Source organism: Hemicordylus capensis, chromosome 4 (genome assembly GCF_027244095.1).
Source record: "Hemicordylus capensis ecotype Gifberg chromosome 4, rHemCap1.1.pri, whole genome shotgun sequence".
In the NCBI taxonomy this organism is placed as follows: Eukaryota; Metazoa; Chordata; class Lepidosauria; order Squamata; family Cordylidae; genus Hemicordylus; species Hemicordylus capensis.
Window position 1 is genome coordinate 266,901,065 of NC_069660.1, and position 18,259 is coordinate 266,919,323.

At 44.1% G+C, this 18,259-nt stretch overlaps 1 protein-coding gene across 2 annotated transcripts in view; it reads right to left on the reverse strand.

Moving 5' to 3' along the window:
* Positions 1 to 1,261, reverse strand: part of ARFGEF1 (ADP ribosylation factor guanine nucleotide exchange factor 1) — a 125,687-nt gene extending 124,426 nt beyond the window's left edge. Inside the window, exon 1 of one of the 2 annotated variants that reach the window (XM_053249255.1) lies at positions 217 to 1,261. In XM_053249255.1, coding sequence (XP_053105230.1) covers positions 217 to 340 — 124 coding nt within the window. In that variant the 5' untranslated portion in view covers positions 341 to 1,261. The remainder of the gene's footprint in view (positions 1 to 216) is intronic. The other variant, XM_053249256.1, reaches the window with a different exon arrangement.
* Between the last annotated feature and the right edge of the window lie 16,998 nt (positions 1,262 to 18,259).

Consider the following 18,259-nt stretch of genomic DNA (forward strand, 5'->3'; position numbering starts at 1 on the left):
CCGAATCCTGCTCCAACAGACACCTTCGCCTCCTCCTTCCCCCATAACCCCTCCCCAATCACCCCGAAAGACCCACACATCACACAGCCTGGCTGGCTTGGCTCTCCCTTGTGGTCAGCCTCTTCCCACCATGACCACAGGCTCCCAAGGCCCGTCCTCCCCGCTGCAGGTGCCTCTGCCTCCCTCTCCTACACCCCCGCCCGCGCCCCAATTTACCTAGGGCCACCTCACAGGCTTTGCGCAGCTGGGAATGATGCGCCTTCTTCACTTCCTTGTCGGCCAGGATCTTCTCCAAAGCCCGGGTCAGGAACATGTTCTTCGTCTTCTTCCCCTCATACATGAGGGCGCGAGGAAACTGAGGGAGCGGGGAGAAGACTGGGGTGGCGGGGAGTCTCTCGCTGCCTCCGGCTGCAGCTGCCCCAGCAGGTTGCCGTGTAAATCCCTCCCGGCGAAGGCTGGGCGACGCTGTGGCAGCCCCCGCTCGTCACTAGGAGGAGAGAACGGGCTCTCCCGGGATCGCGGCGCCCTCAGTCCCAGCGCCGCCTGCTCGCCTCAGCCTCCATTAGCAGAGTCGGCAGCGGCTGCAATAGCAGCGGCAGCAGCAGCAGCCTGCTCTCGCCATGTTGGAAGGAAACTACGTCAAGGCCGCGGCGGCCCGAGTGGCTGCAGAGGAGGAAGCGGCAGCGGCGCTGCTGCTCTGACTCCGACTCCGGGAGGGTGGTGGCAGAGGCGCAGCCGCAGGGAGGGAAGGAGCTGGCGGAGCCGCGCAAGCAAGAACTAGCTGCTGTGGAGAGTGGCGCTACAGGTGTGAGAGGGAGGGGCCTCTCCCTCTACCGCGGCCGCCGCCTCCTCCTCCTGCGAAAGGAATGAGGGATAGCGGGAGCGAGATGCTGAGTGGAGGCGCGCTTCTTGCCTCTCCTGGCTCAGCAGCTTCGCCTTCGAGACGAGGGAGCTTCTCCCTCCTCTTCTCCACGCCACATTTCATTCACTTTTCCTCCGATGCACCCCGCCCGCTCGCAAACTAACACTCTCCAGCCTGAACGAAGGAGGCGGCAAGCTAGCTAGGCGGCTTGCTTTTTCCCCTTTCAAGCTTGCGGGGTGGGGGGGTTGGAGCCCTGCCCGCCTCCGAGACAGATACGCTTCTGTTCACGCGATGACGAAGAGACGTAAGAATTTCTCTGCCACATTTTTGAGCCTGCTGCTGGGTTGGGTCACTGAGCCTCCTCAAGGTTCTCTCTTCCGGTTTTGTCACGGCCGGTACCTCTTCCACTTCAAGGCCTTGGGCGGGCTCCCACCATTCATCGTTATTTCCATTTTAATACGTGTGTGTGTTCACACGCACTTATAAAGACTTTCCTGGAGCAGCGTGGGCAGGCTTGCAGGATCTACTGTTTATTATTATTTCTTGTTTACACAGTCAGACAGGTGTTATTGACTGGTTTGTTTTACCCAGACATCGAGTCCTTCCCAAGGACCTGGGATGACTGAATTTTATTATCAGTATTGTTGTTATTATAGATATGGTCGCAGAATATAGGCTGTACCCAGTAAAGTTGCTTTTTGTAATTGGCTGGTCGTGATTTCTGTGGCGCCTATGGTATTGAGGTGCTCTTCAAGGTTGCAGTTCCCTAGGTGCCCTAGGGAATAATATTATTCTCTAGGTAATAATAATAATTATTATTATAATATATATATATAACACCTGCAAAGAACTGCTGAAGCCAGGTGTAAAATAGTGGGATGGCCAACATATACTTGAAATTAAGGAACAGAGTGCAGCAGGAATTTGTTTTTCAGTACTGAAAGTCCACTCAGGGTCCTTTCACACAGAAATCTACTCCTGCTTTTCCTCCAAGCTTCTTTTAATTTCAGCAGCCTCATTTAAAGGGGGTAAGGGCCTTTAAAGACTGAAATTGGAAGACAGAAGTTCAGAGTCTACCAGTAGATCCCAGGCTATCTTCTATCCATGCCTGGACTAAAGCCCACTTCATCAAATGCATGAAGTATGTGTGACTAATGTGGCCAGGCTATCCCACTGGAATTTGTTACTTGAGTGTAAGTCTCATCACTTCCTAGTCAATATGGTTGGGATTGCTGTCAGGAAGGAGTGCATAAAAACGTCTGTTCTGCTGCCAAGAGGTCTCAAACTTGTCCATAATGACCCTTCCTTTGCTTGAGCCTCCTTGAGGGTAGTTAAGATTAAACAAATCTAAGATAGAAACAGTTGGCAGTAAAGCATTTGTTTTTCAGTTCTGCCTCAAGATAAAAGTATATCACAGTTAGCAGACTCATGAGATGGGAGGGACACCTCAGAACTCAAAAGCCTGTGAAAACTAGGAGTGCTTAGTTGGCACTCATGACTATCCAGAGTGAAGGACTGATGGAAGGATTCTATCTCCATGCTCAGTTAAGCCTCATAACTTGGGAGGAGGCTGGGGACAACCTTGAGTCTCCTTAGCAACTCACCAGGTTTCCTTAGCAAAGCCTGCTTTATGTGTTGAGACTTGAGAGCCCTGGCTTTATTATGAGAGCTCACAGACAGCTGTACCATCCAACCCAAGCATTCACAAGCTAAAATTGTGTCCTGAAAGTGGCACCAAGTGGTAATATTTTTATAAATAACCAGTTATCCACCTTAATTTTTCTATAGCATTCTTACATTTTGTTTTTTTAATATACTAAGGTAACTCTCCAGCCAAAGTTGAGTAGTTTTAATTCCTTCTGAATTCACTTAGAGAAGTTAAGCACATACGTACATTTCTCTCTGTGATATCAGTAAGCACTTTTAAGTCCCATCCATAGAATGGAACTATGCTGGCTTGTGTCCTATGCATTTTCCTGTTTTTTAATTATTATTATTATTATTATTATTATTATTATTAATCTAAAATAATGCTTGGGTGGGGGAGTTTTCATAGCAAAAGGTATGAAAAGATGGTTCATTGTCTCAAAAGAACACAATCGAAAAAGAAACAATAAGGAAACTGCCATTGGAGGGGGTGCTATGCTGAGCAAAATAGAGACAGTTGCTCTTTTCTTACTAAATAAGAGGAAGCCATCACTTTAAAAGGGGCTTTTTTGCTCAGTTAGCAGGGGTAAATTAAATCACAGCAGTATGTTTAAAGAGTATTATATAGTATGTATATCTATCTATCTATCTATCTATCTATCTATCTATCTATCTGAGAAGCAGTATATCATTACCTGACACCTACAACCTCACAATCTTATATGTTGATAACACATATCTCATGAGAGCCGGGAAAATGTTTGATTACATACGTGTGTGTTTGTTTATAAATAGCACTTTACATTTCTATACTATGTTTCTGTACAGATTTCAAGGTATATTACGAACGTCAGCATGGCAATCTCCATACCATTTTCTAAGGCAATTTATGGACACACCTTTTGTTTTTTTAAAGTGTTTTGACTTCAAAATAATACATATAAAATTGATTTTTAAATTTTATTTTTTGCCTTTGGTAAAATTGAATTCAGTGTTTATAGCCAAACTTGACAATGTGGAAGTACAGGTGGTCCTTTTTATTCACAGAGGTTCTGTTCGTGCCTGTAGGCGCGAAAAATGAAACCTTACCCCTATGGGAATCCCCAGGGATTAGATTCCTACACACACAAAAAGGGCTTTAAAAAAAACAAAAACAAGGAGGAGACAGAAATAAGATTTTAAAAGTACTGTACTTTGCTCTCCAGGTAAAACTGCAGGAATCTTTGCTTTAAAGATACACAAAATGGCTCTATACTGTAAAATGGCAGCTGGACATCAGAAGTCATTTCTGGGTCATTTCCAGCCATTCAAAACTGCAAATAGGCTAATTTTAGCTAATTGTTAGAAACTGGGTCGCTAAGACCCATCCACGGATACGTGAAACAGCAGTTGTTGAAACCGCCGATAACCGGCCACCTGTACTTTCACCATATGTACCCATATGCAGGTACATCAAAGAATGCCTGCTCCTAGGTGATTCTACCTGCCTATTTAGGTCATCGAGGGAGGTTCTCCACTTAGTTACCCCAGCTGAAACTCAGCTGATCAACATGAAGGATAGAAACTTCTCAGCGGCATTCCTCAGTCCAGGGGGGTTAACAATGCTCCATTTCTCCCAGCTCTTATGCTGTCTCTTAATTCTTATTGTTTTGTTTTATTATTATCTGTTCCGTGAGGCCTTTGAGACTGAGCTGAGGTTTTCTGATATACCAATACTACCACCACCACTACTACTATAAATATTTGTATACCGCTTATTTATATCTAAGTATTTATATACATAACTACCATATACTGGTGGTTTATGCTGCCTTCATCATTGGTTTTGTACTGTCTTTGGTTTACTGAGTTAATTAAAATAAAGCCATTGAAAATAATGTTGTTAGGTACTTTGGGGCCACAAGGCAAAAAGTGGCATACAAATTTGAAAAATAAAACAAATGTTAAATGTGTATTCATTTATTCCTCTCTCTGTGTTTACTAGTCTGTGTCTAGCTGCTTATGACTATAATGTTTGTACAGAATAATAGCTACTCGAAAGATCGACAGTGAATTGTGTACATAATTATTCTATATATGTCCAAGTTTATACAAAGCCAGTTCCACCTTTGTATATATGAGGAATCATCAACATCTAAAACTACATGATGGGTGCTGATTTTTCTTTAAGTCCCAAAACACTTCTCCTTTAATATTTGACTTAAATCATTTTCCTGTTTGGTGTGGACATATACCATCATTACTAGTACCATTGTTTGCTTTGAAAAGTGTTTCAAAAGCAACCGCTTTGTAATTACCAGCTTCCTGCTGGCTGGACCAAAGGTGACACTCACTGGCATAGCTAGGACAGCAGGGGTCTGTGTTCTGCCCTCACCCCAGTAGGGCCCATGCCCCCTATCAGCACATGCTCCAAAGGCATGCATCTTCTTTCCTTACCAGAGCAGCAGCACTCGCTGCTGCTTCTGCAGGCTGCCGCCAGTATTTATCACCGTGAAGCAGGGAGGGCCTGTCCCATTCCTTGAATAGAAGGGCCATCCCTGTTTCACAGTAAAGGACATCAAATGGGGAGAAACAGCAAGGGTGGTGGCAGGTGGCAAGGAGCCGTGGCAAGGGGAAGCAGGAGCTGCAGTGGCAAGTGAGGGGAAGGAAACTAGTGAGAGACCCTGGAAGAGCCCTCCCCTCCCCACCCCAGGCCCATGTTCTTGAAACACCTTTGGACCCTTGTAGCTCTGCACGTGGTGACACTAAGACATTGATTTAGGTATAGGGTGCCATCCCATACAAAATAGATCCAAAGGGTAATGCAGACTACATGTCAGGAACCTATGCTACATTTTACAGATTTTTCTATAAAGCAGTAATATAAAGAGGGGACATTGCAGCCCATAAATAGGGATTTGTTTTGTTCTCTGGTAAGCTTGGAGCAGATCTGCTGTTATGGGTGCATGAACCATGTGTTTTGCTCTTCTGGTTCTTGGTGCTGTGAGACAACCCCAGAATTATTTATACATAGCGGTGTACATAATCCAAATTACAATACTGAAATTTAAAAAAACAAAACACAGAATAAAAACAATTAAAAACAATTCACAAAACAAATTCACAGAGTAAAATAAACAGTTAAAATTAGTTTTAATTAAAAGCCTGAGAAAACAGGTGTGTCTTAAGGGTCTTTTACAAAGCAATCAGTGATGGAAGAGCTCTTCCATCTTCTCTTCTGATAGGAAGTGGATTCCAAAGCCCTGGGGCAGCCACAGAGAAGGTCCAGCCCCAGTCACCACCAGACCTGCCAGCGGCAACCATAACCAGACCACCCCAGATGATCTTAATAGACTGCATTGTTCATGACAAAGGAGGCACTCTCTTACATACCTTGGACCTAATCCATTCAGGGCTTTATAGGTAATGACCAATGTATTTTGCTCAGGAACATATTGGCAGCCAATGCACTTCTATCAGAATCGATATTATATTGTCCCTTCAGGTTGTCCCAGAGACCAACCTGGCTGCCACATTCTGTACCAGTTGTAGTTTCCAGACAATGCACAAAGACAGCCCCATGTAGAGTGCATTACAGTAGTCAAGCCTGGAACATATGTGCTACTTAATGTACCAGCATATGTACTACTGTTTTAAGGTCATTTATGTTCAGAAATGGGCATAGCTGACATATCAGCTGAAGCTGATAAAAAGTGCTCCTGGCCACTGCCTCAACCTGAGAAACCAGAGAGCAGTTGGGATCCATGAGCATTCCCAAGTACTGATCTTTCAGGGGGAGTGTAACCCCATCCAGAACTGGTGGATCTAAACCATCTCTCACTTCTTGACCCCCCACAATCAGTACCTGTAATAAAGCAATTGCATTGCCAGTAATACTCAACTGGTGTTGGTGCAACTGAGGCTTACAGAGAGAAATGGCTTAATCCAGAAACAGCCCAAGTTTCCAAACTGAAGAGCTGCATACAAAAATGTTCATGTAGTCAGGACTTGCATCTCTAGCTGCTGTTGCTCTTTGCTAAATAACCATCCCAACAGAAGTTTCTGCTGTTACTCATCCATAATTAGGGAGAAACTGAAGAGAGTTCAGATCAGGGGATCACTCAGCATGCAAACAAGTGGGAAGGGTTGCCATGAAGCAAAGAGGGTGGGATTTAGAATATACCAATCAAAAACCAAAAGCTGAACTTTGTGAAAGCTGGAAATGCAAAAGCTGGAGTTTGAAAAAGCAAGATAGAAAATGTATTGACACTTTCCAACTTTGGTGTTGGAGAAGACTTTTGAGGATACTCTGGACAGCCAGGAAAACAAACAAATGGATCATAGAACATAGTATTTTCACTCGAGGCACAAATGACCAGGCTCAAACTATCATACTTCAGACATATTATGCGAAAACTCAACTTCCTTGAGAAGTCCATAATGCTGGGGGAAGTTTTAGTATGTATTATTTATTTAGTTAACACATTTGTATACCACCCCAAATGCAAGTGTCTGGGCGGTTTACAACAAAACAAAACAGATAAAAAGATTAAAACATTTCAACAATATAGATCTTTTAAGATAGGAGTGATATGGTCTTTGCACTTTTGTAGATTTTCTTAATTTTATTCCTTTTAATTTTTCTTATTTTTATGTTAGTTCTCTTCATTTTTTTATTTCTCTTCTGTACTCCAGGGCCCCCTGGCGATTGGCTATTTTTGGTGATACCTTTTTTACTGATAGAAGAAATGGACAGGTTGTTTCAACAGTGACTGGCTTTGGGAATTATAGTGGGGGGAGGAGGGTCTGTTCTCAGAGGCGTAACTAGGGAAAACGGCGCCCGGGGCAAGCATTGAAATGGCGCGCCCCCGCCCCCCCAACATACTACATTATACTTAGGTTTTTCCTCACAAGCGCCCGCCACCGCCGCCAAACCAGGCCACTGACTGGCCGCCAGGTGCCAGCAAAGCAATGGGGGGGGACGCGGGGGGCGCGGAAGGGACCACTCGTGGGGGAGGGGGCGCCGACGCGCTCCCTTGACTGCTGCAGCACTGCTGCACTGAGCAGGAAACATTTGTATTAACAAAAAATTAAAAAAAATTAAAAAATTTTTTGTCATGGCGGCGCCCCCCACGTGACCAGAAAAGATGGCGCCCGGGGCACGTGCCCCACCTGCCCCCCCTATAGTTACGCCTCTGTCTGTTCTTCTAAGGGGGGAAAGTCCTGCCACTTGAGGCGGGCTCTCTCCTTTGTGCCCTCCTCCTCTCCTTCCGGTCATAGTGATCAGATTGTAGCCACCCATGGTCTCAGGATGCTGTTGTTTATTGCCAGATCTGTCTGTAATAAATCCTCTTCCATCTTTGATCTCCTTTTAGATGAACAGGCAGATTTGGCTTGCATCACTGAGACCTGGTTAGATCCAGATGAGGGTGTTCCCCTCACTGAGATGTGTCCACCTGGCTTCTCTGTGTTTCATCATCCCCGAGGTCACAGTTGGGGGGGGCAGTGTCATGGTGATTTTTAAAGAAGATCTTATGTTGATCAGGGGCCCTATCCCACAGGTTATGGGATGCGAATGTTTTTCTGTAAGTCTGGGTCAACGTGACAAACTTGGGCTTCTCCTGGTTTATCGACCTCCTCGTTGTCCATCTGCTGCCCTTTCCAAGCTCCTTGATTTGGTGTCAGGCCTGGTGATTACGACCTCTAGACTTATGATTCTGAGACTTATTCCAATCTTCCAGCTCATGATGGGGGTTTGATGGTTCGGGAGTTCATGAGCTCTATGGCTACCATGGGCTTGTCTCAGATCATTTCAGGCCCGACTCATGTGGGTGGACATACCTTGAACTTGGTTTATCTTTCAGGACAATGGCAGACAGATCTAGTCTTGGAAAATATTGTCATCTCTCCCCTGCCATGGTCCGATCATTTTCTGATTAATATGCAGATTGCAGGGGCCCCCTGTCTCTACCGGGACAGCACTACAACACGGATGTTCCGCCACAGGCGCCTCATGGATCCTGTCGGATTCCAGGAGGCTCTTGGGGACATTCCTTGCAATCTGGTAGACATTTCTTCATCGCAGCTCGTGGAATCTTGGAACATCAAGGCCATGAGGGCGTTAGATGAAATTGCTCCCAAGTGTCCTCTTACGGTTCGTGGATCCCGGCTTCCTTGGTTCTCTGAGGAACTTAGGGAAATGAAACAGACCAAAAGACACTTGCAACATCGTTGGAGGAAAACTGGTGCCAAAGATGACCGAATGCGACTACTTGTCCATATTCGGGAATATTCTAGGACGATAAGAGTGGCAAAATCTCACTATTTCTCCACTCTTATCGCATCAGCTGACTCTAGTCCAGCGGCCTTATTTCGGATTACCCGCTCCCGTCTTAGGAGAGAGGAGCTGGAAGATATTCAATCTGGCCTCTGTGATCAGTTTGCTCAATTCTTTGCTGATAAAGTCACCCGCCTTTGGCTAGAGTTGGACTCTACTTCTGTAGGATCTGATCAGATAGAGGAGATTCTGTCCTGTGATGTTATATGGGACACCTTTGAGTTGGTCGAGGATATGGACACGATTCTCTTGGATATAGGTGCGGCAACATGTTGCTTGGACCCTTGTCCCTCCTGGCTGGTTAGAACAGCTGGTGGGAATGTTAATTCTTGGCTACGGGAGTTGGTTAACTCTTCGCTACGTGAGGGTTTTGTACCAGCATCCCTTAAAGAGGCAATAGTTCGCCCTCACTTGAAGAAACCCTCCCTGGACCCTGAGGTCCTTGACAACTATAGGCCGATCTCCAACCTCCCTTTTGTAGTGAAGGTGTTAGAGAGGGTTGTATGTGCCCAGCTTGAGAGGGTCTTGGAGGAAACTGGTTATCTCAATTCTTATCAGTCAGGTTTCAGGTCTCGGCATAGAACAGAGACAGCATTGCTCGCTCTGGTAGATGACCTTCTTCAGGACCTTGATGAGGGTAGTGTCCCTCTCTTGGTCCTTTTAGATCTCTCAGCGGCTTTTGACACTATCGATCATTCTATCCTCCTTGACCGCCTGCGTGGGTTGGGTATCGGGGGCACTGTCTTATAGTGGTTCCGTTCTTACCTTAGCTGGCGTGTCCAGTCAGTATGCATTGAGGACAGATACTCTGACCCATGGCCACTCCTTTATGGAGTTCCCCAGGGTTCAGTTCTTGCCCCTGTCCTCTTTAACATCTATATGGAGCTGCTGGGTCAGGTCATTTCCCAGTTTGGGGTGAGATTTCATCAATACACTAATGATACTCAGCTGTATATTGCCATCCCAGACCATTCTGGAGATGCTGTTTCTGTGCTTACTCGATGCCTAGAAGCTGTTAAGGTCTGGATGAATCAAAATAAGCTCAGACTGAATCCGACCAAGACTGAACTACTTTTACTCAGCCCTTGTACTGGCCAACAGCTGGATGTGAACCTTGTTTTAGATGGGGTGGTGCTGCCCCCGAAGGAGCTTGTATGTGATTTGGGGGTCCTTTTGGACTCGCACCTCCTGCTTGAACAGCAGGTGGAGGCTGCAGCCAGAAGTGCCTTTGCCCAGCTCCATCTGATTCGTCAATTACGCCCTTAGCTTAATCGGCAAGCATTAATGACAGTGACCCATGCCCTTGTTATCTACCGCCTAGATTATTGTAACGCCCTCTATTTAGGGTTACCTTTGAGGACGATCGGAAAGCTACAACGGGTCCAGAATGCAGCGGCTCATTTACTTATGGGTGCCAGAAGATATGACAGGGTAACACCTCCCCTGCAGTCATTGCACTGGTTGCCTATTCGCTACCGAGTTCAACTTAAGGTCCTGGTTTTGACCTTCAAAGCCTTGCGGAGTTTGGCATCTGTCTATCTACAGACCCACCTCTCCCATCCAGTTACACGCCGGTCAGAACTGCTCAGATGGCCCTTTTGTTGGTCCCTGATTTCCGAGAAGTTTGGGGTGCTAGGACCCATGAAAGGGCCTTCTTGGTTGCTGCCCCACTTCTCTGGAATTCCCTTCCCCTACAGATTCGTTTAGCTCCTTCCTTGTTGATTTTTAACTCTCTATTGAAGACTTTTCTCTTTCGCCAGGCTTTTACCCTGTAGTTTACCTATTTGCATTTCCCCCCCTTTTTCTTCTTGGTAGTTACTTTAGTTTTATTTAGAGTGTAATTTTAATGCTGTCTTGTTTTGCATGTTTTTGTACACCACCCAGAGTCCTCGGAGTGGGTGGTATATCAAATGTTTCTGATAGATAGATAGATAGATAGATAGATAGATAGATAGATAGATAGATAGATAAATGGTCTCTCCAAGATGACCCAGAGACCAACCTGGCTGCGGCATTCTGGACCAACTGCAGTTTTCGGACTACATACAAAGGCAGCCCCACACAGAGCTCATTGCAGTAATCAAGTCTGGAGGTGACCAGCAGATGTACTACTGTTCTGAGGTCATTTATCTCAATAAATGGACGCAGCTGGTGTATCAGCCGAAGCTGATAAAAGGCACCTCTGACCACTGCCTCAACCTGGAACACTAGTGAGAGGTTTGTGTCCAGAAGCACACGCAGACTGCGTACCTGTTCCTTCTGGGAAAGTGTGATCCCATGCAGAACTGGCAGATCAAAATCATCTCCTGAGTTCCAACCCTGCACAATAAGTACTTCCGTCTTACCTGGATTTAGCCTCAGCTTGTTACCTCTCATCCAGCCCATCACTGCCTCTAGGCAGGCATTTTTTATTATTATTATTATTATTATTATTATTATTATTATTATTATTATTATTTTATTGTTTACACAGTCAGACAGGTGTTATTGACTGGTTTGTTTTATCCAGACATCGAGTCTTTCCCAAGGACCTGGGATGCCAGAATTTTATTGTCAATGTTGTTGTTATAGATATCGTCGCAGAATATAGGCTGTTCCCAGTAAAGCTGCTTTTTGTAATTGGCTGATGGTGATTTCTGTGACCCCTATGGTGTTGAGGTGCTCTTCAAGGTCTTTTGGAACTGCACCCAGGGCGCCAATGACCACTGGGATTACTTTGGTCTTTTTCTGCCACAGCCTTTCAATTTCAATTTGTAGATCTTTGTATTTGGTGATTTTTTCTATTTCTTTTTCTTCTGTTCTGCTATCCCCTGGTATTGCTATGTTGATTATTTTGACTTGTTTTTCTTTCTTCTCGACTACAGTTATATCTGGTGTATTGTGTGGCAGATGTTTGTCTGTTTGTAGTCGGAAGTCAAATAATATTTTTACATCTTCATTTTCTTCAACTTTTTCAATTTTATGGTCCCACCCATTTTTGGCTACAAGTAGCTTGTATTTTTTGCAGATGTTCCAGTGTATCATCCCTGCTACTTTGTCATGCCTTTGTTTGTAGTCAGTCTGTGCGATCTTTTTACAACAGCTGATTAGGTTGTCCACAGTTTCATCTGCTTCTTTACAAAGGCGGCACTTGCTGTTTGTGGTTGATTTTTCGACTTTTGCTCTTATTGCATTTGTTCTTAGTGCCTTTTCTTGTGCAGCCAGTATTAAGTCCTCTGTTTCTTTCTTCAAGTTGCCATTCTTAAGCCATTGCCAGCTCTTGGTGACGTCTGATTTTCCACTTATATTGTGCAAATATTGACTATGCAGTGGCTTATTTTTCCATTTTTCTGCTCGGTTCTTGACTTGTTCTTTCTTGTAGGCCTGCTTTGTTTCATTGGTGTTGAATAGTTTCGCATTTTTGACCATTTGAAGTGCATCTTCTTCACTGTCCTTGATTTATTCTTCAAGGCCTCTTTTCTCCTCCTCTGCTGTTTGATGGACTTGCAGCATTCCTCTTCCACCTGAGATGCGAGGGAGGTATAGCCTATCAACATCACTGCGGGGGTGCAGAGCATGATTGATGGTCATTATTTTCCTGGTCTTACGATCTAGCGTCTCTAGCTCTGCCTGGGTCCAGTCTATTATTCCTGCAGTGTATCTGATAACAGGTATAGCCCAGGTGTTTATGGCTTGTATGGTGTTCCCGCCATTGAGTTTGGACTTGAGGATTTTTCTAACTCTCCTGATGTATTCACTTCCAATGTTTCTTTTAACTTCAGTGTGTGCAATGTTATCATCCTGGAGAATGCCCAAGTATTTGTAAGGTTCTTTCTCTTCCAGGTTCTTGATGTTGCTTCCATTGGGCAGTTCTATTCCTTCTGTTTTTCTTATTTTCCCTCTGTCCATTATTAATGCAGCACACTTGTCTAGTCCAAACTCCATTGCTATATCGCTACTGAATATATGGACAGTGTTTAGCAGTGATTCGATTTCTGACTGGGACTTTCCATACAACTTCAGATCATCCATGTACAGCAGATGGTTGATTTTACTTGATGTTTTAGATGTTTGGTATCCGAGGCCTGTTTTGTTTAGTATTTGTGAAAGTGGGGTCATGGCGATTACAAACAACAGAGGGGATAGTGAGTCCCCTTGGAAAATGCCTCTTCTAATGCTAACCTGTCCAAGTGTCTCACCATTGATTGTTAACTGTGTACTCCACATGCTCATTGCTTTTTAAATAAATATCTGAATGTTTTTGTTGACACCAGTTGTTTCTAAACATTTTAGTATCCAAGTGTGAGGCAATGAATCGAAGGCTTTCTTGTAGTCAATCCATGCAACACTTAGATTGGTTTTTCTTCTCTTGCAATTTTCTAAAATCATTTTGTCAATCAGCAGCTGGTCTTTTGTGCCTCTGGTGTTCGGGCAATTTCCTTTCTGTTCACCTGGAAGCTGTTTGTTAGTTAATAAGCGTTGCATCACTTCATCTGCTATTATTCCAGTTAATAATTTGAACATGGTTGGCAGACAGGTTATCGGTCTATAATTACTTGGAACTACACCTTTTGCTGGGTCTTTCATTATGAGATGAGTTTTCCCAGTTGTTAGCCATTGTTCAATATCACCGCCTTGCAAAATGTGATTGAACTGTTTTGATAGTTGTTTATGAAGGCTTGTTAGGTGTTTAAGCCAAAAGCCATGCAGTTCATCGTCGCCTGGAGCAGTCCAATTTTTAATTTTCTTTGCTCTTTCACTTATTAATTCTGGTGTTATTATTAGATCTTGCATTTGTTGGTTACATTTTTGACCTCTTTCATCCAGCCTGCTTTTTTATTATAATCTATTGGGTTGTCCCATAATTTTCCCCAGAATTGCACTGTCTCTTCTTTATTTGGTGTTTCTAGGTTTCTTGCAGTTTCTCCTTCTATGCTTTGGTAGAAACGTCTCTGATTTGACTGGAATTGGAGATTCTTCCTGTGTTGTGTAATTCTGGCTTCATATCTGCTAATCTTCTTTGACCCTGCTGTTATTTGCTGCTTTATTATTTCCAGGACTTCTCTAATTTTCCTTGAATCTAGGTGGTATTTTTGGATCAGATACTGTTTGGTGTTTTCATTCTTCAGCTTCTTGTCTTTCATATCTTTCAATTTACTAGCATCTGATCTAAGCCTGGAGATTTTATTTTCTAATCTAATCTTCCATTTAGGTGATGTACTGCTTTCTTTTTTGACAGGTCCACTGATCTTATATCCAAGGTTTTGTGTTGTTATTGTTGCTGCACTGTACATTAGTTGGTTTGTTTCTTGCAAATTATTGGTTGTTATTTCTGCAAGTGCAGCATTGACATCTTTTAATTCCTGAGCAAGTTGTTTTTTGGTAACTGTTTTTAGAGCTGGAAGTCGAACCCTGGTGGTTATTTGGTTCATGTGCTCAGTTATATTTTGCTTTAGTTCTTGTTGCTTTTCTGTTAAACAGCATTCGGGGTTTTGAGGTGAAGGCAAAGGGGAGGTTGCCTGGTTTTGATTTTGAAACAGTTCAGCAACAGTGGCATCCTTTATTTCCTATTATTATTATTATTATTATTACATTTATATCCCGCTCTTCCTCCAAGGAGCCCAGAGAGGTGTACTACATACTTGAGTTTCTCTTTCACAACAACCCTGTGAAGTAGGTTAGGCTGAGAGAGAAGTGACTGGCCCAGATTCATCCACCTAGTTTCATGGCTGAATGGGGATTTGAACTTGGGTCTCCTCGGTCCTAGTCCAGCACTCTAACCACTACACCACGCTGGCTCTCTTTAGGGAGGTTATGCCTTCTCCGGATGATGTTGACATGGAGAAATAGATTTGAGTGTCATCAGCATACTGATAACACCCTGCACCAAATCTCCTGATGATCTCTACCAGCAGTTTCATATAGATGTTAAACAACATTGGAGACAATACGGAGCCCTGAGGGTTGTGTATACAAAATTTGATATCCATAGGTCATTAGAAAGTATGACTCTATTTTGTACAAACACATTCTTCAAAATATATCATAGATCCTTGCAGTGTGATGAGAAAGTATGATATTATAGAGTACTATGGAGCCAGGGGTAGATGAAAAGACCTTTGGGTCAGTGCTAAAGGCCCCACATTTCTTCCTCCACCAGCATGCAGATATATAACAGAGTAAGTCCTAGTCTGGTATTCTAAAATCATGTTCGCTGATTGCAGATGCAAGATGAACAGAGGCAAGCCAGTTAGCCATGCTCTTATGCCAACATGCTCCACAGTCATGCCTCTAGTTCTCCTCATGTTCAGCTCTTATCTGTGAAGATAAGCATTCAACAAGAGGAAAGTCTCTCTGGCCAAGTTCACACTTAGAAATGAACCTGTCGTTTCCCCAGCCCAAGATATGCAGGGAACTTGAAGTTGGCACTGCAGATGGTGACATAACGTGGTTTGTTGGAAGTATCTCAGTTGAGCCAGAGGTATGCCCTCTTATGGCACATCCCAGAGAGGTGCTGGATGCTATCCCAGCCAGGATCGTGGTGCCCTTCAAATGCCAAGATCTCCCTACATCATCTGCTTTGCAGTCGTTGGTCCTGATGGCAAAGAGGGCTGGGCCACCTGAAATAAACCAGAAGTTCACGAAGAGCATGGATCCAGTGTGCACCTCAGCACTTGGTATGCAAACTAGCTCCATATCTTGGTTACACAACTTAGTTTGACACTCTGAGTGAGACTCTGGTTCCTGCCTTGGCAGGGGTTCAGACAGTCACAGACAAGTCATTTACTGACTTTGCAAGTAGGTCCATGCTAGATGTGAACCCAGACTCTGTGATTTAGGAACCTGACTGCCATCTGCAGATGAGTGTTGAACGTGGGGAGAACCAAAGATGTGTGTTGGGTTGGCTCACCAGCAAGCTCCCATTCATCCTCTCCCTATGATCAGTGAACATGATTTTACAATGCCTGAATAGGTCTCTAAGTGTTCTCCTATCCATGCAGTAATCAACAGCAGGTACAATGCAGAAACAATGGCAGTTTTGCTTCTAATATAGAAGAGATTCATATAATTTTCACTTCTCTGCCCCTGGAAACGTGGTAAGTCATCCTCATGGCATGCAGTTGGTGAACAGCCACCTTATTCTGAGTTGTGGGAATGGTGAAAGAACCTTCCTGTAGGAGGAGAATAGACACACTCTGATAAGGCGATATCCTGACCTAGATCATTATGGCATGTTAATGCACTGATAACAATATCCCCTTATCAGAGTGTGCCTATTCTCCTCCTCCTACCAGGAAGTTCTTTCACTATTCCCACAATTCAGAATAAGGTGACACAGCCCATTTCAACAGCAGAGGACACATGTGTATGGGGGATTACAGAGGATGAGATGTCTCATCTCTGTTCCAGCCATCCTCTACATGTATATATTACCCTATGTACCGGTACATGCACATGTATTATAGGCTGCCCTAAAGTCAGCATACTAATTTATGTCTCTTTCTTATGTTGAATTGCCATACATACTAAAATACCACCCAAGAATTTGTTGTGTGAGTCAAGGGGGCTGCTAGCATGCTATTAACATGTGACCCATCTGAATAACTATGTAAATGCATTCAGATTCAGGGCTAGCTTAGGATAAGGGACAAAGAGTTGCATTGGTACACTGAAGCTGTGTTCAAAGGCTTCCTTTTCTTTGGATACTTCTGTCTTGATGGTAAACTACTTTATTTGTTCAAGGTTTTTGTCATGAGGGTCATGTACTTTATTGCTTTAGAATGCTGCTAGATGTTCAGCTTAATTCAAGGCAAAGCTGCTAACAAGATGCACTGTTAGATTTCCCCGGCTCCACTAGCAAGTTGGCTCAATATTAAACCTTTAGGGCCCATAACTGTACTACTGGCCAATGTACCCAAGATACTTTTAGATTTCTGCATCTTGAACAAGATGCAGGCCCCATCTGGCCCCAAGGCCACATGACAGACCACTCTTAAGAGTGAAGGGACTTTCCAAAGCAGTCTGTCTGCTCTTCTTTTTAATAAGTAATGTATCCCATTGGGTGTGCCAGAACCTAAATACATAATACATAATATTTATGTATTATTTATTTTTCTATGTAAATCACTTTGAGAACTTTGGTTGAAGAGTGGTATATAAATATCCATAGTAGTATTAGTCGTAGTCATAGTAGTAAAGTAGTTCCTACCTTGCATTCCCAGGGTAATTGCATCTTCTTCAAAATCTGTGGTAAATGCTCCCATTTCATTTGCAGTCTGTAATATCTCCATAGATAATTACATAACCTTTGCATTGATTTTTAGCTACTTTCCAGTAGGCTTATGAGATCACCCGGCATTCTGTGTGTGTGTCTGTGTGTCTCTCCCCCACCCATCAACTTCACAACACCTGGACCAATATGAACCAAATCGGGTATAGTTGTAGGGACACCTCAACGGCATGGTTTGTGATGATGTCATCCACACTGATTCAAGATGGCAGACATGTAAACATTTGATGTGCAAGTGGGCTAACTTATAAACTGCTTAAGTGATTTGAAACAAATTTTCTGCAGCTGTGGGGATACATAGGGACACCTCAATGGTGTTGTTTTGATGATGTCATCTACCACAATCCAAGATGGCGGACATATGAATGTTTGAGGCACAAGTGGGCTAATTTGTGGACTGTCTAACTGATCTGAACCAAATTAGGTACAGTTGTAGTGAGTGACACTGGGACACCTCAGTGGTGGAGTTTGTGATGATGTCATCCACCCTGATTCAAGATGGCAGATGCATAAACTTTTGAGGTGCAAATGCACTAACTTGAGGACTGTCTGAGCTATTTGAACCAAATTTGGAACAGCTGAAGTGAGTGACACACAGGGACACCTCAATGGTGCAGTTTGTAATGATGACTTCCACCCCAATCCAAGATGGTGGACACATGAACATTTGAGGCACAAGATATCTAACTTGTGGACCTCGATTTGCACCAAATTTAGTCCAGATGTAGAGACAGTGTGTCATTAGTGATGTGCACGTACCAGTCCAGAAGCCATTCTACAGGCCTCCGGACTGGTCCGAGTATGGGCGGTTCGCGGTTCAGGCGGACTGGGGTGGGGTGGAGGGACGGTGTACTTTAAGGGTGGAGGGACGGTGTACTTACCCCTCCCGCCGCTTTCCCCCTGCCAGTGTGCCTTTTTTGTTAGCAATTGGGGTGGCAGGATACCTCCCTGCCATCCCTTCCCCCTCTCGGCTGCAAAAGGCTTCAGGAAGCCTTTTGCATGTCCGTGAGTTCCACATGTCACGCAGACGTGACACGTGTGCATGACGTGCACATGCGCAAAAGCCTTCCTGAAGCCTTTTGCAGCCAAGAGGGGGAAGGGGCAGCAGGGAGGTATCCTGCCACCCCAATTGCTAACAAAAAAGGCGTGCCAGTGGGGGGAAAGT